This window comes from Orbicella faveolata, unplaced genomic scaffold, assembly GCF_042242905.1.
Source record: "Orbicella faveolata isolate gen_17 unplaced genomic scaffold, um_ofav_v1 contig_2, whole genome shotgun sequence".
NCBI classification, from domain to species: Eukaryota; Metazoa; Cnidaria; class Anthozoa; order Scleractinia; family Merulinidae; genus Orbicella; species Orbicella faveolata.
In genome coordinates this window covers 21,251,230-21,272,500 of record NW_028301547.1, presented here as the reverse complement: position 1 = coordinate 21,272,500, position 21,271 = coordinate 21,251,230, and the positions used below count along the sequence as shown (strand labels likewise).

The 21,271-nt window shown below is 39.1% G+C and overlaps 2 protein-coding genes and 2 pseudogenes across 2 annotated transcripts in view; all 4 read left to right on the top strand.

Moving 5' to 3' along the window:
• LOC110065960 (WD repeat-containing protein 13-like) overlaps positions 1 to 21,256 on the top strand; it is a 26,786-nt gene extending 5,530 nt beyond the window's left edge. The window contains exons 5-15 of the mRNA XM_089290246.1: positions 547 to 716; positions 1,234 to 1,316; positions 2,164 to 2,304; positions 2,953 to 3,119; positions 4,171 to 4,230; positions 16,443 to 16,526; positions 16,646 to 16,704; positions 17,571 to 17,696; positions 17,978 to 18,096; positions 18,710 to 18,858; positions 19,254 to 21,256. Of these exons, the coding sequence (XP_089146372.1) occupies positions 547 to 716; positions 1,234 to 1,316; positions 2,164 to 2,304; positions 2,953 to 3,119; positions 4,171 to 4,230; positions 16,443 to 16,526; positions 16,646 to 16,704; positions 17,571 to 17,696; positions 17,978 to 18,096; positions 18,710 to 18,858; positions 19,254 to 19,304 (1,209 nt within the window). The 3' untranslated portion in view covers positions 19,305 to 21,256. The remainder of the gene's footprint in view (positions 1 to 546; positions 717 to 1,233; positions 1,317 to 2,163; positions 2,305 to 2,952; positions 3,120 to 4,170; positions 4,231 to 16,442; positions 16,527 to 16,645; positions 16,705 to 17,570; positions 17,697 to 17,977; positions 18,097 to 18,709; positions 18,859 to 19,253) is intronic.
• LOC149112394 (adenosine receptor A2a-like) lies at positions 4,256 to 6,979 on the top strand (annotated as a pseudogene).
• Positions 5,827 to 8,935, top strand: LOC149112393 (adenosine receptor A2b-like; annotated as a pseudogene).
• LOC149112392 (melanocortin receptor 3-like) lies at positions 10,904 to 13,181 on the top strand. Its single transcript, XM_089290248.1, has one exon. It carries the CDS (start codon positions 10,905 to 10,907, stop codon positions 11,832 to 11,834), a length of 930 nt encoding a protein of 309 aa, XP_089146374.1. The 5' UTR covers position 10,904; the 3' UTR covers positions 11,835 to 13,181.
• Positions 21,257 to 21,271: the final 15 nt, after the last annotated feature.

Below are 21,271 nucleotides of genomic sequence, written 5' to 3'. Positions count from 1 at the left end.
GTTATACTTTGAGAAACACTCCTTCAACCAGTAGTATGCTCGCTAAAATTTTGCAAAGGCCTTCTGTGGGGCATTTTCAAAAAATCATAATTAATTTTTTTTGTGCCCAATTTTAAATATTTTACCGTTAATCGAAAGAAAAAATACGAAATAAAATTATCTGTAAGTTTTATTGTATTTGAGTAAAAGCGGAAATTTTCCCCTCCTTCAGCGCAACGCCTAAATTTGACTCGAAACAGAACGGTTTTTACGGTTTTGGACTGTACTCGGAAATCGTCGCCAGAAATATTGAAAAATAGCACTTAAAGCCAAACTATTGCTATTTTTATTTATCATATGGACTAGCTGTCTCACACAGAAAATTTGAAGAAATTCTGTTTTCGGCTGAAAATCGAGTGGTCGGTTCTTACACGGACAGCCTCTTAACATTTTAACTGCTGCTTATTGTGCTATTTGTTACCTTTTTAAAGAAATGTACACTATGTGGTGTAGAGCTGTACAACCCAAGTATGTCTAGCAATAATTACAATTCAAACATCCTTGTAGGCCAGTTTTGACTCCTTGCATGTTGACTCATCTGAGGGAGGACACTCTCCTGGTAGGCCTACTCATCGCCGTTACCATAGTGGAGGCTCCTTTAAGTTCTTGCCTCCACCTGATCTACCAGAGTCACCTCCAAGGGGCGTGGTACCTACACGCAAAGCTGAGGCCAGCAGGTACATTTCACACCATCAACTGTGACCTTTTTTGGTCATAATTATTAGTCCTAGCAGTTATTTGTTACTGGTACTGTGTTCTTTTCCTTAAAAAAAGAAAGCAAGCAAAACAAATTAACTAGATTTTTCTATGGGAAATACACTCTTGGAGAAATGGCATCATAGAGTGTTCAAAATGCCAGGTGAAACTTATAATAGAAGTGAGTGGTACCCCTGTCATTTATCCCTGCAGTGTATTTACTGTGGTTTATAAGAGTGTTGTCCTACTGTAAGAAGATAGGACCATTCCTTATCTTAAACATGGAAACTGCACACAGAATGTACAGTTATGTACCAAATCTCTCCAGACCTTTCTTTTTTGCAAGAGAATTGAAAGCAGCAAACCTACTGTTTTTTACCCACAAATCAAGGGGTAACATAAATCTTCTAGCCCTCCCAAACTGTCTCTCATGTTTATAACATACACATGCTATTGATAATTTCTTTTTCTTATTTTTATGTTATGTTGGACATCAAGACGGATGGCAGGCAATACCAGTTTGGGTGAGAACTATGCATTTGCTGGCATGTATCACATCTTTGATCAGCATGCAGAAAGTGGTAAGCATGGCATTGTGATTGTTTGTGTTTTGGTTGTAGAGTAACCTGGTGTGGCAGCTTAATGGCATATGTCTCAAAATAATGCAATCACTAAGGATGGCAGTCCAATCTCTCTTTAGCCCATTAGAGTTATTTTGGGCAGCTGATACTCCCCATTTTTATCCTACATGTACAGTGTAATTAATTTTGTACAATGTAGGTGTTTTTTTTTTTCTTTCTTTTTTTTTTAATTTTTAATTATGAGTACAAATAAAGTTGTTGTTGTTGCTGTTGTCTTTGCTTGCCATGAGGTGTGGCGACTGGGTTACAACTTGCAATGTGACAAAATATATAGATAACATTAACATATAGTTAAAATACATAATAATAGACTCAATAGTTAACATTAATTATAATCTGAGGTGTTGAGAAGAGGAAACAAAAATTATAATAAGCAAAAGTTTTGAAAAGCAATCATTGAATTTGCTGCCTGTAAACAACCCCTTATTACTTTTACTTGCTTGTTCTTGTAAAAGTCATTAAAGCCATCCTTTACTTTATGCTAGTCTATTTCCCTGGGTCTATTTCACCTACACCTATAATAAACTATGCATTTGTTTGGCAGAAAAATATCTTTGAATAGTTGATATTGAGGAATTCAAAATGGGTACATGCAAATGTAGTCTAGAAAAGTAAATGACTGCACAATGAAGGAGTGTAAAATAATGTGCAATGCATACTTCTGTTAACAGTTTTGAACAGAGAATATGTATTTAAGTTTAACAGCTGAATTATAAGATAATACAATTAGTTGTTTTGTGAAAGTTTATCAGTGACAATGTATATCAATTTTTTGTCTTTTTTTTAGTCACTGCCATTAAATTTGCTAATGATGACAAACACCGTTTGGCATGCAGCTCTGCAGATGGCACACTGTCTGTCTGTGCACTTGTGCCTTCACCTCCATCTGTGTCCTGCACACTTCGAGGACACACAGCAGCCGTCACAGGTAGGTGCAAAGTGAAGGGGCGTCATTAGCAGCTATTGTGATTGGCCCACTGCAGTGACTAGCAAGGCAATAGTGAACTTCAGTGCCAAAGCCACCAAAAGACACTACCCAGAGAAGGCTACTCAACTAGGTGTGACAGTCAAGGATTCTGAAGCAGGGTGGCTAAGGGAGGCACAGTGGCCAAATGGTTGTTTGCTAGACTCAAGATTGAGTGGTCGGGGTTCTAGACCCTGACCCGCAGGGTCAAATTGTGTTGTATTTCGTGGGTAAGACACTGTACTCTTACTGTGCCTCTCTCCAATCAAGGTACCTGTAAGTTTCATGCTGGCAGTACATGTAAACCCGCTTCAAACAAGCATCTCACCCAGGGGTAGTAGGAATAATTGCATTCCTACTAATGTCTTGCTATAGAAACCAGAGCTAATTTCCAGCCTGATGGACCGCTAGACTCATACACAGACATTACTTTTCCATCCATACAAACTGAACATGATATAGTGGTGTTCACATGGAAGATTGATATTACATACATGACCGGAAATTATAGTTCCTGCCCTCACTTTTTAGATTGTCAAATATTTTTCCTCCATGAATGCCTCCAGAGACACATGGAACATCTGCCAAGGTTGATGTTTTCTTTTTTGTCAGATTTTGACTGGTCAATAACCAATGACTTCATACTGTCTGCATCTTTGGACTGTACTGCAAGGGTCTGGGATCCAGCATCTGGACAGTGCTTACGTGTTGTGAATGACAATCACACCTGTGGTGTGTCGGCATGCAGATTTCAACCTGTTAACAACAACATGCTAGTTGTATCCTTTCAAAATATCAGTAGTCTGCATAGCTGGTGGGATTTCGTGTGTGAGAACATTTTGTTTTGGTAGCGAAGCTGTGGTGAAGCTGCGAGGAGATTGGTGAAGACCCTTGGTGAAGACTCTTGTGGGCTTTGCTGGTGAGAGAATGTAAAATGGCCGCTCCGCCGCCAAAAGTCACTCGCTCATGGATCCCACCAGCTATGCAGCCTACCCATTGATTAAGTAAAAAGCTAGAAAGTGCAAACAAAAGGCTTTATAACATTTGTTGTATGTAGCTAGCTGTGCCTGCTCTGATTTCAATATCTGCTAATGTCATGAATGTACATTTTAACTGTAACTAAAGATTATTTATTTTAAAGTTGAGCATGGATCCAAACTCGACAACAAACTCTCACAGATTTGACTATAAACCATAACAAATCTATAAGTTTGGTCATTGATACAATGACGTGAATGTACATATAAACCCATGTTACTTTGTCATGGATTTTAGCCAACATTGAGAAGAAGGGCATTACAAAATTAATACTTCAAAAACAGTATAATGTATAAAATTATAACTACCGGTAAATGTGAAATGTAATGGGAAAAAGGAATGTATATACATTTGTCTTCTTATTACATGGCTCCTAGCTCAAGTGTTTCAGAAATCTCTTTTTTGCAACCTTCTTTTGTAAAATTGCTACTATGACAATTCCAAGCCTTTTCAAAGAAGGACACTTTGTGTCACTTTACATGACCTAATACTGCTGGAAAAAAACAAGAACTGGTAAGGAAGGCAAACATGCAAAAATTGTGGTTGAATTTGTTTAGCTTAGTGATTATACTACAAAAAACCTAGTTGATGAGCAATCAGCCTTTTGTACTGCACTAGGCAACCTGTTTGAAAACTGCAGTCACCAAAATGTTTCGTTTTTTTCACTCACCTTGGCAACCAAAATGGGCATTACATAATACGAGATTTATTTTGAGAAAAGAACATATTAATATTTATGTTTGCGACTGGACTTTTCAAGGTAAAAGCCATTTCCCTTAATGTACGAAAAAGACTGGAAACCAAAAGGGACACTTGCATGTTTTCAACATGTCGACTGGCAAAGGTTATAAGGTGAGTTCTATTTGATGTATTCAAGTATTTTGTACTTTGGATTACAGTTATTTTGTTGATACCACAAACTTTGAGAATGAAATTATTATGACTTCTTATTTCTTGTATTCAAGAACTTAATGAATGATTACTGGTATGATTTACCTCTAAGCCTCGTATAATGCATTTCTAGCTTTCTGATGGGCTCACTGAATCTCGATTACCAGCCATTAAAACTGAGTTTGACTGCAAATGGAAAATAAGTACGGCAAGTGTCACTTATTTTATTTAAATTTTGCGCCGGTATTACAAAGTTTCGTCGGAAACCATGGCTGAAAACAGCAGACACTTCAAAAGGCCTCAAAATTCCGGTAACCGGTGGTTCTCCCCCGCCCCCTCCCCCAATAGCCTGAGTTCGCCCGGACTAAAAGTCCCATCGCCCGAACTGAAAGTTTAAAGAAGGATGTTCTAATTTTCTGACAACGATGTGGGAATAATGAAACAAAATTACACAAAATATGCCTATTGCTCGTCCTTTAATCTGCTGACCACGAAGCTAACAGACCGAAGCTAAAATATCTTGGTGGCCAGTCTGGGGAGCAAACATGAAAAGTTAGTCGCTAGTGTATCAAATCCAGTCGCATTGGTGACCCCAGCAGTCGTAACGTTGAGCTCGACAACAAAGCATTTATTAATAAGCTCTTTTATACTTTATTGATGTCACTTAATGAAGATCACAACTTAATTAATTAAGAAACAGAATCGTTTTAGCTAAAGTGATCCACTTGGTTTATGGCGAAAAGAAAGGAAACTGTCCTAACTTCTTAAAACATCGCTGAATGTTAAATTCTCAGTGACCTGAAGAAAAATCAGTGGATGCCATGAAATCATGAAATCATTTTGTGAATTTCTGCTGCAGCGCTCTCCTAAAGTCTTCGAATATGCAGATCTCCGTTTGACCTACATAGCTATTTGTGTCTTCAACAATTTTCTGTCCTATACCACCGTAATGTTGAACATTGTGACGATCCCCTCCCCAAGTGTTGAGAAAAACGTCGTCTATGACAAAGACTTTAAGAACTTTGCTCCTGAGTCTTGCTGTTTCTGATGTTGGTGTTGGTTTGTTGGGTCAGCGTTTTTACACCTCACTTTTGGTAAAATGGTTACAACAAAACGACCCTGGCTGTAACAACCATGTGGCTTTTGCAATCATTCTAAGTGTGATTTCCTATGCCTCTTTCTTCGGTGTTGTGGCCATGTAAGTGTGGACAGATGCTTTGTAATTCATCTTCATCTCAGATATCAGTAACTTGTGACTCACAAGCGTGTTGTCGCCGAGGTGATCTGAATCTGGCTTCTTCGTGTACTTTTTCCTTGCTTGGTGTTCTGGGTCTTTCGCGATATTTTGTTACCTATTGAGCTTTCTGTTGAAGGTGTTTGTATTCTTCTTACAACAGTGGCTTACATCGGAATTTATTTAGCCGTACGACGTCACAAGAATCAGATTCATGTGCTGCAAGTACAAGACGTGGCAGAGAGTGGCGAAATAGCAAATTTTGCTAGCCTTATCAAATCTGCGATTGGTGTATTCTACGTATATCTGGTGTTTTTGATTTGCTATTTGCCCTACTCTATCAGTTTGGCTGCCTTTGAAGTATCACATGGAAGAGATATTCCCTTTTCTCATGGACTCTCGTACATCTTAACTCATCATTGAACCCAGTAATTTACTGCTGGAAGATGAGACACATTCGAGTTGATATCACTGACCCACTGCGGAACATCTCAAGGTTTAGAAGAAATAGCGCTTCACACTTATTTTCAACCAGCCACTTTCAATGTTTTTGTTGTTGAATCCAGTAATTTACTGGTGTTAGATGAGACGACATTCAGTAGACTGCAAAAGTGCAGAAATCGCGCATCACCAGCCATCAAACGCGGTTTAAAACCATCCAAAGAATTGCAACTGTTTTAAAATTCTCTCTTTCAAATTCTTTGGTATATGCCTAGGGAACATCGACTCGAATTGTTGTAGTTGTTTATCTTTTGCTTAATTACTTGTTTTTAAAGCTTCCCTAAATATGGGGGCATTGTTAGCCGCGTAATTATGGAGCTAATATTAATGTGGATAAACATCCGGGGAAATATTCCACTATTTTGGATATTACTTATATTTTGATTGCTCGCAACGGTGTTTATCTTCGGGCTCTGCTTTGTGTTATATTTAATCGTATGTGGATTGTGACTTTATAACAATTTTTGCTATTACTAATTTCACTTTACAGTACCGATTCCGTAGAACAAGGCGTTACTGCTAGAAAACTACCAGCTACAATGTATACTTGGAGATGCGGCATTTCTTGTGCACTCCACACGCACAGTACATAAAACTGGCAGCAGATTTCCCAGCATTTCCCAGCAAATACCCGACCAAAAGTGCGACTTAGGAACATTTCTGCTTTCACGCATGAGTACGTTAAAAAATGAAATGGAAGAAAGCGTGAAAAATTATTGTGGTGTTCCTTCCCGATCATCGTGTTCCCTAGTCTGTTACGTTCTTTTGATCAAGAGAATCTTCTTTGTGTAGTATTCTTACCGATATGAAATACTGAAATGCCCAATTTCGAGACAACTCTGTATGCTTTCGCAAGCACATTTACAACCGTTACAAAATCGCGCTGCCCGCATCGTTTCAAGGCGTGACTCTTCCAAAGACACTTTTAATGTTTTAGGGTGGGTTGAGCTAGAAACAAGACCAAAAAGACATAAATGTACTTTAGTATATAAATATCTAAATAATCTAGTACCTAAGTATTTGAGTGACTATTTCACAAGAAATTATAACATGCATAACTACAGTACTCGCAGAAGAACAGATTTGCACCTGCCCAAACCCAAACTTAGTCTTGCAAAAGGAACCTTCAGATATTCGGGCTCAGCTTTTTTTAACCTCTTACCCCGTAGCATTCAAAACGCCGAGTCACTTTCTTCTTTCAGAGTTTCAATTGACGCCTACCATTTTTAAATTATATAGGAACTAGATTTTTATAAATTATTGCATGCTCGTTTATACTCCATACTTTTAATTATTACTTGTATTTTTTTTAATTTATATCTTGTATTTTTTTAAATTTTATCTCGTATTTTTAAATTATCACGATGCCTTGTAATTTTAATTATTATATTTTTAGTCCAGGGCCCCTCTGGATATCAGCCTCGTCGCTGAATGAGCCACCCTGGCTAAATAAAGTTTACCTTTACCTTTTCCTTTACCTTCACATGGCTTGTTTAATAAACCTATCACTCACGCCAGTGACGTTTATGTCCGTGTTTTATTCTAATCAGTCACTGTACGTACCCACTAACGAGCAGTACAATGATGTTCCTTGAGATCTACATCTAAGAAATACTTTAAAAAAACGTTAATTCTAAATCTAAAAGCAGAGCTGAGTTCCCTTAACTCTTTGGCAAGATTATTCCAGTCCTTTGCAGCAGCATACTTAAACGAAGATTATCACTGACGCCAGTGACGTTTATGTCCGTGCTCTATTCTAATCAGTTACTGTGTAAGGAAGTTGATTAACCGCGTATAAATTATGCATCACGTTTCATTCAGTTTCAGCTTTAACTTATTTTATGACCGTGACGACAAAACATCTGAAGTGGCGAGCTCTGGAGTACTTACAGAAAGGAACTATTTGAGCTAAAGTGGTCCAACTGGCTTTGTCGTCGAGACAGGAAATTATACTAGCTCGGTCGCTTAAAGAAACGTCTCTGTATAAAATGGAGAAATCATTTTGTATAATACCGCTGCAGCCCAACCCCGAAAACTCCGAAGTTGAGGAGCTTCGTTCGACTTACATCGCCAATTGTGTCTTCAACAGTTTTCTGTCCTATACCACTATCATGTTGAACATTGTAATAATCCATGCGATAAGAAAAACTTCATCGTTGTCAAAGACTTTAAAAACATTGCTCCTGGTCTTACTGTTTCGGATGTTGGTGTTGGTTTATTGTGTCAGCCTTTTTACATCTCACTTGTAATAGGATTGTTGGAACAAAACAACCCTGGCTGTAACACCAATATAGTTATTATATTCATAGTAAATGCGTTTTCCTTAGTCTCGTTCTTGGGTGTCGTTGCCATAAGTGTTGACAGGTTCTTAACAATTCATCTTCATCTCAGATATCAGGAACTTGTGACTCACAAGCGTGTTGTTGCTGTGGTGATCTTAATTTGGTTCCTTAGTGCATTTCTACCTTTGATATTGGTCTGGATCCCGGTCGATAATTTCTTACTTGTTAGAGTATTTCTTGGAGTTATTGGTCTTGTTCTTACAGCCGTGGCTTGCATCGGGATTTATTTAGCCGTAAGACGCCACAAGAATCAGATTCAGGCCTTGCAAGTACACCAAGTAGCAGAGAATGGCGAAATAGCAAATTTTATTAGTCTCGTTAATTCTGCGGTCGGTGTGTTCTACGTTTATCTCGTGTTTTTGATTTGTTATTTGCCTTACTTTATCAGTTTGGTCGCCTTAAACATCAATGGCCCCAGTATCACCTTGAAGAGATTTTTGCTTTATTCATGGATGGTCATGTTCCTCAACTCATCTTTTAACCCACTAATTTACTGCTGGAAGATGAGACACATTCGACACGCTATCATGGACATACTGCGGAACGTTCCATGCTTCAGAAATGACACATCGCATTTATCTAGTTAACGTATAAGCGTATAAGCGCCTAATTAACGTATTATTTATCTTAAGACCCATTACTCTCAGTTTTATTATTATTGAATCCGGAAATTAGCTGCTGGAGGATGGAACATATTGGAGAATTTGTCATGGACATCATGGAAGTACAGAAGTTGCACATCACCTGCTATAAACAGCGGGTTGAAAGAACGACAACTGTTTGAAACTGAATTTTTTCCTTTCAAATTCTTTGGTATTATTTTTTTCTTTACGTTCTTGTAAATTGTTGTAGTTTGTCAGTTCTACCGTAATTATTGGTATAGTTTTCCTACATGTGGCGGCACGCTTTACCTTGTAATTATATACTTGAAAATAATATGAATAAACATAAAAATATTCCAATTGAAGTTATATCTGATATGGATATTAACCATATTTTGACTGCTCCTAACGGTGTTTATCTTCGGGCTGTGCTTTGTGTTATAGTTAATCATAAATGGATTGTGATAATTTTGTTATTACTAGTTTCACTTGATATGTTGATTCCGTCAAACAAGTCGTTACTGCCAGAAAAATTCTTGGGCTGTTCCATTCCGATCATCCTGTGTCTTAGTCTGTTGTGTCCTGTCTATTGTACCGCGTTAAGAAAAATAATTATGAATGAATTCATATGATTTCGTCTCGTGGAGGCTCTGGGACCGACATTGGGGTTATCAGTGTCTTAGTAGCGATATTCGCGCTGGACGGCTTATATCTTAGGCTTATATTGGCCGCAAAACTGACTACTGTAGGATTTAAGAGTTGCCCAGTTACTTACATAATTGTCATGGTGGTAAGGTTAAGGTAAAGGTAAAGTCTGCATTCGAACAAAGTGGTCCATCAGGCCGGTGCTTATTCCGGTTACTGGAGCATGAAGAGACTAGGAGCACATGTATTTGTACCCCCCCTCCCCCCCTGGATGGGACGCTAGTCCATCGCAGGCTTACCCCACAGCGTTGAATTCGTCGGTACCCATTTATATAGCTGGGTGGAGAGAGACATTGCGAGAGTAAAGTGTCTTGCCTAAGAACACAGCACAATATCCCCGGCCAAGACTCGGATCCAGACCGCTTGATGCGAAGTCGAGAGCACTGACCACATGGTGGTAACCACATGGCGGTAAGCTATTTATTTTGTTATGGCGACGCAAACGGTTTCATGCTAAAACAATCTTTGTAAATTATATCAAGCGTTCTATCAACAACACTTGGTGATGAAGTTTTCTTTGTGGACGCCACATAAACCCGCCAGCAGTTTGCAGGTGTAACTTTGATTAGCATAGTGAACGGCTTTTTTTTTATTATTATTTCTTTATTTTACGTTACTTGAATTGAAAATGATAAAGTTTCATATCCACGTAGTTTTGATAAAGCGTGTTACTAAGAATCTTTCTGTTGTATTCTTGCCGATATCTTAATTTACCACGACTGAAATGTCCAATTTCGGGACAAGTCTTAATGCTTTCGGAAACACATGGCTTGATTAATAAACCCTCACTAACGCCCACGACGTTTATGTCTGTGTTTAATTCAAATCATTTACTGTATGTACCCACTAACGAGCAGTGCAATTATTTTCCTTGAGATCTACGTCTAAGAAATACTTAAATACGTTATTTTTGAAACTAAAACCAGAGCTGAGTTCTCTTAATTAACTCTTTGGAAAGATCATTCCAGTCATTTGCAGCAGCATACTTAAACGAACGCCAGTGACGTTTATATCCCTGTTTTATGCTAATCAGTTACTGTATAAGGACGTTGATTAACCGCGTATGAACTCCGCATCACGTTTCATTCAGTTTCAGCTTTAACTTATTTTATGACGACAAGACATCTGAAGTGGCGAGTTCTGGAATACTTACAGAAAGGAACTATTTGAGCCAAAGTGGTCCAACTGGTTTTGTCGTCGAGACAGGAAACTATACTAGCTCGATCGCTTAAAGAAACGTCTCTGTATAAAATGGAGAAATCATTTTGTATAATACCGCTGCAGCCCAACCCCGAAAACTCCGAAGTTGAGGAGCTTCGTTCAACTTACATCGCTAATTATGTCTTCAACAGTTTTCTGTCCTATACCGCCATCATGTTGAACATTGTAACAATCCACGCGATAAGAAAAACTTCATTGTTGTCGAAGACTTTAAAAACATTGCTCCTGAGTCTTACTGTTTCGGATGTTGGTGTTGGTTTATTGTGTCAGCTTTTTTACATCTCACTTGTGGTAACATGGTTGGAACAAAACAACCCTGGCTGTGACACCAATATAGTTTTTATATTCATTGTAAATGTGTTTTCCTTGGCCTCTTTCTCTAGTGTTGTGGCCATAAGTGTTGAGAGATTCTTGGCAATTCATCTTCATCTCAGATATCAGGAACTTGTGACTCACAAGCGTGTTGTTGTTGTGGTCGTCTCAATATGGGTACTTAGTGGATTTTTTCCCGTGGCAGTGTTCTGGATCTCGGCCGATAATTTCTTACGTATTAAATCATTTCTTGGAGTTATTGGTGTTCTCCTTATCACAGTGGCTTACATCAGGATTTATTTAGCCGTAAGACACCATAAGAATGAGATTCGGGCCCTGCAAGTACAGCAAATAGCAGAGAATGGCGAAATGGGAAATTTTATTAGTCTCGTTAAATCTGCAGTCGGTGCATTCTATGTATATCTCGTGTTTTTGGTTTGTTACTTGCCTTACTTTATCAGTTTGGTCGCCCTCAATATCAATGGTACCAGTATCATCTTGAAGAGATTTTTGCTTTACTCATGGACGGTCATGTTCCTTAACTCTTCATTGAACCCAGTAATTTACTGCTGGAAGATGAGACACATTCGACACTCTATCATGAACATACTGCGGCACATCTCATGCTTCAGAAATCGCGCATCTTAAGACCAATTACCTTCAGTTTTATCATTATTTTATAATTATTTTATTATTATTGAACACCTTCGAGAAGTTGTCATTGACATCGTGGAACTACAGAAGTTGCACATGACTTGCTATAAGCAGTATTGATTCCATCGAACGAGGCGTTACTCATCTCCAAGTGGAGCTAAAGAAACAGCCACCCACGCTTGGAGATTCAGTGTTTGTTGCGCACGCCACATGCGCAGTACATGAAACTGGCAGCAGTTTACAGGTGTACCATCGATTAACATACTAAGCGACTTTTTGAAGAGATGGTTTTGTTTTGTTTTCCTTTTTTCTTATGAAAATATAAAACGAATTTATGCATGAAGTTTCTCGTATGCAGGGGCTCGCTTTTTTCGATCAACGCCCAAAGCATTTTGCCAAAGATCTTTATTCGGTAGCATTCTTACCGATATGTAATTACACCCGCTTTCAGTGTCACGTGCATAGGGGACGTATTTCGACCATCTTTCAACATGCCATATGTTGACATGCTCTGTCAACGGTTGAAAGACCCTTTAACTGTGAAATAAGCAATTTTTACGTTTATTAGTGGAAGAAATGGCAAATAAATGATCATTGCTGACCTCAGATGGCTGAAGAAAATTGTGGACTTTCAGTTGCATGTTTCCCGATTTACGGGATAGTTCAAACGATTTTAGTGTAGTCGACCGGCTTTCAATAGTGACTTACGGTAGAATTGGGCAGCTGCCGCTCTTAATATATATTTGCAAGGTGTAAACATTCAAATCGGTCTCCCGGAAAGTTTGATGTCAAATAAATCCATCTTTCATCCCTAAAATTCGAATGCGACCATAGAGAAGTCTAGCCTCTTCCAGGCGTTCGGTAAGTTGGGGCGCAGCGCCAAAAACATAAATAAGCGCGGCGAAAGGAAACGAAAGAACGCCTGTGATATCAGTAAGGGGAAAATGTGCAATTTTGCATAATTTTACTTTTTTGAGCGGTTGGATAAATCTTAAAGTAATTTTTAAGATAAAAAAACTCCACGAAAAAATCTTATATCTGCCGCTAGTTATTGCGCGAGAAAGATTGTTTTGCATATTAATGACTTAATTGAGAGTTGACAAGTTCTGTCAAATGAATTAATTATCGAGGCAAGAAGTCACATGACATCAAGATCATGCTGAGTTGACACGCGATTCGCGCGCCATAATCAGTGCCGGATGTGTTCGAAGAAGACAGAGCGATCTTGCCCGTTTTCATCGGCTAAAGGAAGGCCAAAGAAGGCGAAAAACACTTTCAACAAAGAGTGGGCCGCTAAATTAGCGGAAAGCGGCAAAGGGTTCGTTTTACAATCAAGAAAAATTGCTGGATGAACTCGACAACGATCGCGATCACGAAGCCAGCGAGCAAGCCGAAATGAGCGCAAGCCGCGCTAAAATACTGTTGCAAGAAACTGTCGAAACAGAGGAGATTGACGAAGAGAAGTGGACGAAATTGAAAGGCAGATCGATTGTACAAAATTAGAATCAGCAGTGCAACATATTTTTTTTCTTACCCAGCTATTGTCATTTCTTCCAGTATCTTTGCCTTTGCATCAACATCAGTCGATGTAGTCCCGTTTACGACGTCCTCTCCAGCGTTTCCCTTTGTGCGCTTGCATTTTCCCGGGGACCTTCTACCGGCCTTCGGCATGATAACAGTGACATGGTCATAATTTTGAAGATTAGTCAACCGATACGTAAAATATCGAACGCTAATATAGTAAATCAAAAGATAATTTCACGTTTACTAACTTTGGAATTCTGACTTCACACATGAAAAAGCGGTTTATTCACTGGTGAATAATTTACCGCGCGCCGTCGCGGAAATTTGTACCTGTTCCATGTTAACTGTCACAGTCCAATTGTTATACAGAAAGTTGATTCCTCTGCGGTGTCTCCCTTGGTGTGATAATCTCATAACACTTGGATGCCGCCGAATTTTATTTTTCTGTTTCTCGAAAGTAAAAAATAGGCGAGTTGTACGTGCATTTCGAGTTCCAGGTCGGCAGCCCCTGGACCAAATTGGCTGAAATTCGGAGAGAATGTTGTCAGAACGATCGCCGACACAACGGTGTCTGCGAATTCTGATTACTCTTTTCATTAAAAAGTTATGCCTTTTTTTCGAGGGCAGTCCTATTTTTTTCCCGTTTCTAACTTTATGCTCTTGTAAAATAATAACAAACGCATGTGCCAAAAATCTGAGACACTGTTTTTGAGGTCAATGTGTGAAGAAACGGACGCCATGTTAATCGTTTTCTCCGACTTAAATTGAGCGGGCGTATACCTTGATTTATGGGTTCGTGAAGCTTTGTAAATATATTCACATTTTCGAAACACGGTAAATTTCTACCGTTTTAAACAGGTCGGGTCATAATCTGTAGTTATTAAGCTTCCAGGAAATATACGGTTTATATGGGTTTTTGTTAAAGCCACGAACGCTAGAGCGGACCGCGCGCGGATGGTCAAATGGGTTATACTGATACCTTAACAAAAGCTCCTTACGCCCACTTATAGACCGCCAGCCGGGGTCCGTTACATGACCGCCAGCTTGTGGGTTTGAGTTGTCAACAATATACAATGCAACTTAGCAATATCCAAGTCCAATTTTGTTCATCTGTCCACCTGGTCTTGCATTATGGCCACGTAAGGAGAAACGACGCGTCACGCGTTGAAAGGTCTCTGACCACCGCCATGTCGCATTTCTCATCTTCGTCAGTAACGCTCGAGTGTTAAAGAAACATGTCAAAATTGACTAATCAGAGGGTATACCAGATCCTGGTGTAGCGGAACGACCTTTTGTTAAGTTTGCCCACACGCGTTCTTTCGCTTCCTCTCGCCGCGCTTTTTTTTTGTTTTTTTCGCTCGTAGTTTTTCGCGCTGCGCCCCAACTAACTGAACGCCTGGAAGAGGCTAAGAGAAGTCCGCTGTGTTGACCTTTTTGACGTAGGCCAGGTTACATAGAATGTCGAAAGATGGCATGTGGAAAGACTGAAAGCGGGTGTAAACACGTCGAAAAGATCTGAAATACAACAACTGTGGTGTACGTAAACTCAAAACACGAGAGCAGTCACAAACCTCTAGTTCTTTTTCGTTCTTTATTGTCGTCCATCGGCCCATTCAGTGCTCTACGAGCGGAATACTCAGCCTATGCTTATTCGGTTCACAAACAACCGTGCCACCGCAAGAGTTAAGCTCGAAAATACTTCAAGAAAAGAAAGCTTAAAATTTCGTGACTGGACTCTGATAACGAGAGATTTGGAAAACACATTTCAGGATAAAAAGTAGCGATATTAAAACATGACGTTTCGGCGACGACATTATTAAATGTCACCATTATCAAATGTAAATTATTGGAAGTTCATTAAGGTTATATAAAGAAAGGAAAGTGTGAAACGAAATTAGAATAAAGTGTGATAGAGGAAAACAAAAGAATGAACTCTGAAAACCAAGTAAATTCTGCTTCATTTGACTTGAACAAGGCGCGTAAACTTGTCAGCAACACCAATGCTTAAATGTTGAATGTTTAGCGCGCCCTCACGATCGCGTGCTTATACACAACGTATACAAATTTTGGCTTTTCTAAACGGCTTAGCTTGCGAGGGACAAATCATCGTTTTTTCCTCGGAAACGAGTACCGGGACCGAACGATTTTTTTCATTTAGTTTGAATGCAGCAATCACCGTCTTTCTATACAGTGAATATTGACCAATTTCTATTGCAGAGTAAAAAATTACCACTGAAAATGAGAGCATAGCTAGCTCTCGTAAAAGATAATATGTGCCCTTAGGAACCTGCGTGCTTGGAACGCTTTGAATCCCTGTCGACTGAATGGGGTGCCTTTATCATGAAAAGTACATCAAAATGTTCCTTAACATTGATGCAATACATCCATTGTTGTATTTGTCGCTTAACTTTCTCCCTATTTTTCTGCTCTCACAAAGCGTAACGTTTCAGAAAGCAGATAATTTCAGAAATTATGGGGCTTCTTGAAGGTCCTCCTGTTCCTAAACAAATACCGGGACCGCCCTTTTTTATTTCAAATTTTCAGTTCTCGGCCAACATGTAAAGTTTGAAAGAAAATCTCTTGTGAGCTCTATTACGATAGAATTACCTTAAACTGAAAGAAACAAACCGGATCTTCCCGTAAACGTTTCGTCGTGTAGACAACTTTGAAGGTGATTATGTGAAGAATATTTCGGAAGAAAACTCTCGCTCGCTTTCCTGACATGTTTCATTGAACTCAAAGAGTGGATAATACGCGACACATTTTCCCGCCTTTTCATACCAGCACCTCGTGCACAATTAACTAAAATGTCCACATCATTAAGTCCGATTAAAGAATTAATAAAACTAAGAGCCTCGTTTGATATTTACCGCTCCAGATCCAACGTTGGCTTATGGAATAGACTTAAATAGTAAATGAATTTTATATATAGGAAATTAATTTGTAGATATATTTGTAATCCCTGATGAATTTTTATCGTGTGTAAAGAATGATTAAAGATTAAAGATGGAGTAGTTGTTAAATATTAGTAATAATTGTAAGTGACCACTTGTAATGTGCTTATCACTTGTTTTGTAGGGTGGCAGTGCCAAAGTGTCAGCTGGTGTCAAGTCCATGGAGTTTGATTCATCAGGCGGGCTAGTCTGGGTGGGAGACGAAAAGGTACATGCACGTTCATAATTTCAAAATTTAGTATCAGAAGAATCAATCAGCAGGGTAGATATTCTTCTGCCTGTTAAGCTTAGCATGACTCCTTTTAATAAGTCTTGTTTGAATTCCAGGGGAGCATATATTCTTTTTGCTTTGATGTGGCGTCTGGAAGGCTACACAAAGCTAAACGGTAAGTTTATTTTACTTGGGCCATTGAACAGTTTAAAGGTCATTCATGGTAGCGATTTGTTGGTTCTAGGCGGAATATTTGTATTGTTTCAGCTCTTTGCCCCAAGTTGCCCGTTTTTTCCCTTGAGTAACGGCTGGGGCGATTACTTTTAATAACTCACCCTAAGTCTGTATATGTGCGCTTTACAACGCCTACATAGGAGCCTGAGAGCTTTCGCGGGGGAGGGGATATAATTATCATGATCTGCAAACCTTCCCTCTTTGTCAGCCCTTGTATAACTCACAAAACGAAATAATCATACTCCACAATTCTTATGGCAGACACAGGGCGCATACAGCGCGGAGTAAGCACTGTTTTAAAACTAATCCCTGAAGCCAGGGCAGTAATTTTAGTTATTTTGCATCAAAGTTGGCTATTCGAGTAGCCTTTTCACGGTGTTCAGTTAGTTGATGACCGCGCGAAAAACGGAAAGAAGAAAATTGGAGGATGGGGTTTGGAGCTTGGAACGAAAGAATGCTATTGAGAATTTTAACAAAAGCTCTATCTCTTCTCTCGCTTTGCCATTCTTCACTTTGCGTCATCTACCGAGCAATGAGAGAGGGTACTGTGACACAGGTGGCTTGAAATTGTAGCCTGTAAACTGTACTTAGAAGAGATATTTACCTGCTAGCGCTATGAGACTGTATGTCACACACATACAAAAAAATGTGTCGACACAAAATTGGGGGCCAAGTTGTACGGAGAGAATGGAACGGCGGAAGGATATTGGGGCGGGGGGGGGTGGAGGGGTGGAGGGGGAGGGGGGAATTGGAATCCCAAGTTAGCTCCACGAGAGCTTGCTTCATTATTCTTCATTTTATTTACAGAATGTCCATAGCAGAAGGTAGTTCTGGTCCTGTGACATCCATCTCGTATCGCAGCTGGATGAATCGTGAAGCTCGGGATCCTGTGCTTCTTGTGAATGTCGCCATTAATTTACTTTGCCTCTATGGGTGAGTAACAGAATAAGTATTCTTTTGTTTTGTTTCGTTTCGTTTCGTTTCGTTTCGTTTCGTTTCGTTTCGTTTCGTTTCGTTTCGTTTTGTTTTGTTTTTTCTTTTTCAAAAAAAAAAATCCAACTTTCATTTAGTTAGCCTGATTTTGAACCAGTTTGGAGTGAGAGTAAGCGATCCAGGACTGCCTCAGAATCAGGCTAGCATTCAGCTGAAATTTAGAGAAAGCTAAGATATGAAGGAATGTTGTCTTATTGGATTGTGATATCATTTCATTTCAGAGTTGTTGATGATATGGGAGGTTTAAAGTTGAAAAAGTCGTTTTCCGTCGAACACAAGTCTCGTCATGTAAGAAGCTCGTTTTGTCCACTAATGTCGTTCAGACAAGGAGCTTGTGTTGGTATGTATTACCAATAAATCGTAAATTCCACTGACTTGGCATTTTCAAACTGATTGATGAGGGGAATATACCATAAAGTCACGAAGCACGAGCACCCGAAGGTAGCGACCTCAAACGTAATTTGACTTTTCGAGAAGCAATCGAAAGAACAGATACAACAAGCTAAACCAAAGTGGGCTAATGTCTCTTACAAAAGGCAAGAAATTGAACATTTATCCCTTCAGTTCTCTTTATCATTCAATTCAAATGAATCGTTACAAATGCGCTTCACGTTTTAGGAACTCGAAAGTTGCCACTTCTGAAATCTGATAATAACTAGGGTCGTTACTTTCTGAACTTTAATATATATGAAAATAAAATCAACCAATCCATAAAGCAGATATTTTCTTGATCTTCGACATTAGGATATGTAGCACATTCAGTTGGAATGTTTGATACCAGCATGGTTAGATGCCCTTAGATATTCTTATTTCGCCGCATAACATTAAGATGAAGCAAACTCTCATATACCTTTAAGTGGTGTAGTGCTTGGCCTTAAAACATGATCAGTTTGCTAACATCGCTTTAAGCGTCGATACGTGTGATATTATATTATGCGCTTTTTATCCTGTAGTGAGCGGCAGCGAAGACATGGCGGTGTATTTCTTCGATGTTGAACGCGCTGAGAAGCCTTGCGTCAACAAACTTCTTGGCCACTCGGCACCAGTCCTCGACGTTTGCTGGAACTATGATGAGAGCTTACTGGCATCTTGTGATACTGAGGTAGATGACTTGCCTAACTTTTTGTGCATCTATAGTCTAAGGAGAACAAGTGCTGTTGCTTTGTATTTTGTGCCGGCCAAGGAATATGATTTTATTATTCTTCCTATCTAAGCGGGACAACTACGTCTCAGCGTGGGAATCCTGATCATTTCTATAAGTCCTTACCAAAAGTTTTCGCGACGCGAAGATATGACAATGGGAGGGCAGGGGGAGGCAAGAAGGGGGAAAGGAGTGCACTCAGGGTTGAGCAGGGCATGCAAGGGCTGGACAGATGAGGAAAGGGGAAGAGAGGAGGGTGGAGTTATCTGGAAGCACCATCTTAGTCGGAATAGGTGACTATTGATTTGTTGTCTGTTGTGAAAGTATACTTATTTTATATATGTTGTCTTTTTAAGGGAACTGTCATCGTGTGGAAGCGAGAGCAGCGAGAAAAGCACGTTCCATGATATGCTGATGAATATAAATTTTAGATAATGTTAAAATTATAAATGAACAGTGTATGTAAAATAATATCATAGTCAACAGCAGACATTTAGAGTAAAAAGGTATAATCTTTTAAAGTAATGTAGACTTGGAATACTGCACATACGGAAACTGTTTCCAAGTGCTTTTCACAACCCTTTAAAAGTGCTAAAACTACTAAAAGTAACTTACACTGTGTTATTTTATTATTTTACCCTGCACTCGCTATCTTTTTATGTAGTCGCTGAGATAAGATACGAAATCTTCAATTTTATGCATTTGTGCCTCGCATCCACACAGTTTCACGTGCATCACACGTGTTTGCAGACACTAGTTCGTTGGCGTTTCTTGGCACAACAGGCGGAAATTAGTTTAACTCTGCGCTTTGCGGTTTGAATAACAAAGTGCGCTTGTCTCAGGATGGGAAGAGAAGTATGACCCTAGAGCATATAGCTTCATTGCTAGGTTCCGTCCAAAGGTTATGGCCTTGAGTGTTATAGGGCTGATAATGGGTCATGATTTTGCCTTGGGGTCTGATATTGGAATAATAATTATTTTAGGTAAATCTCACTCGCATGTTGACATAACTGCCCTCTCTTTTCCGCGCGCTTTCATCTTCAAACGAAAATGATGGCAAGAGAAGTAACCAAGAAGAATTTTCAATTCATGCGATAATGTGCGCAAACTGCCAGGTGTGTTGTTTCGGTCAGGATTTGGAGAGTCGAGTGAGCACCAGCACCAAAAATTCCCAGAAGTCCACCTATTTAAACGTTTTCGATCATAATCGTGCGAGGTTGTGCAAGGGCCAACCTCATTCCACTATTTGCCAATGTAAAACTCCGTATAATTAATTAACTTAATGAATTATCAGTAAGTTTGAGAAGTTGGTACAATTTTGCCTCACATACTATACCGTACAATTATAAGCCCCCTCCTGAAAACGTTTAAAAGCAGTTTAAAATAACATTATCCAAATGTAAGTCTACCACATTGTAGATTTGGAAGCCATTTCTCCATGGGCGGAAAATGTACACGAGCACAGCGGAGGTGTTTTTTCGTAACCAATGATTAATAGTTACGAAACGAATAGCTCTTAAAATTTCACTTTTCACTTTTTTTCTTTAATCTCATATACACTGTATACATAATCATTGTCTTCGTTAACCTGCTGTACAATATCTGTATTTTGGAGACTTTTTTTTTTGTTATGCTAGCGGAAAGTAAGAGAAACTAGTAAACACCAACCTGCATCATGCACAAGTCACCCTGAGCGGTCTATAGTCACATTGTCTTCATTAATTTGGTTTCACTCCGGGGTAATGTATACCAGTAGGTTCATCCGTTTGTTTAAAAGCACTGAAAATCTCATCAAGATTTTTGTTTTGACTTTCTGACGACCCGTTGTCTGTAGGAAATATCACTGAAAACAATGCTGGCAAAAACTTGATTAACTTTGGCCTGAATTTCCGCCGTCGTTTCCCATGTGGTCGTTCTTAGGAAAAAGTGATCATAATAATGCTTAAATTCTAGGCTCATTTAACTTCGACGTTGACTGTTGCCTTTAAAAAAGCATTATTAATAGAGGGCAGTGGTTATGAAGCCTGACAAACATGAAAGGAGCAAACATCGAAGAAATACGTCACTTCAAAATCCAAGACCGTGCACTATCTCTTGTTGTTTTTCGCTCATGAATAATGTCAGCTCCTCAGACAGTAAACAACAGATGTGTTTTGTGCACGGTCATAACCATTTCCCTATATTAACTACGAGAAAGGGCTCAGAGCTTTTAAGCGCCGCTTAATTTTTTAATCATAAACGTTTCTTTCATATCGTCACCCAATGAAAACTTATCTACATGTATGAATTAGAAAGTAATCTGAAAAACTGAATGTAAGTGGGGGAGTCATTAAAGTTGCAGGTAACTGCGATTACATTACTTTGCAATCTTTAT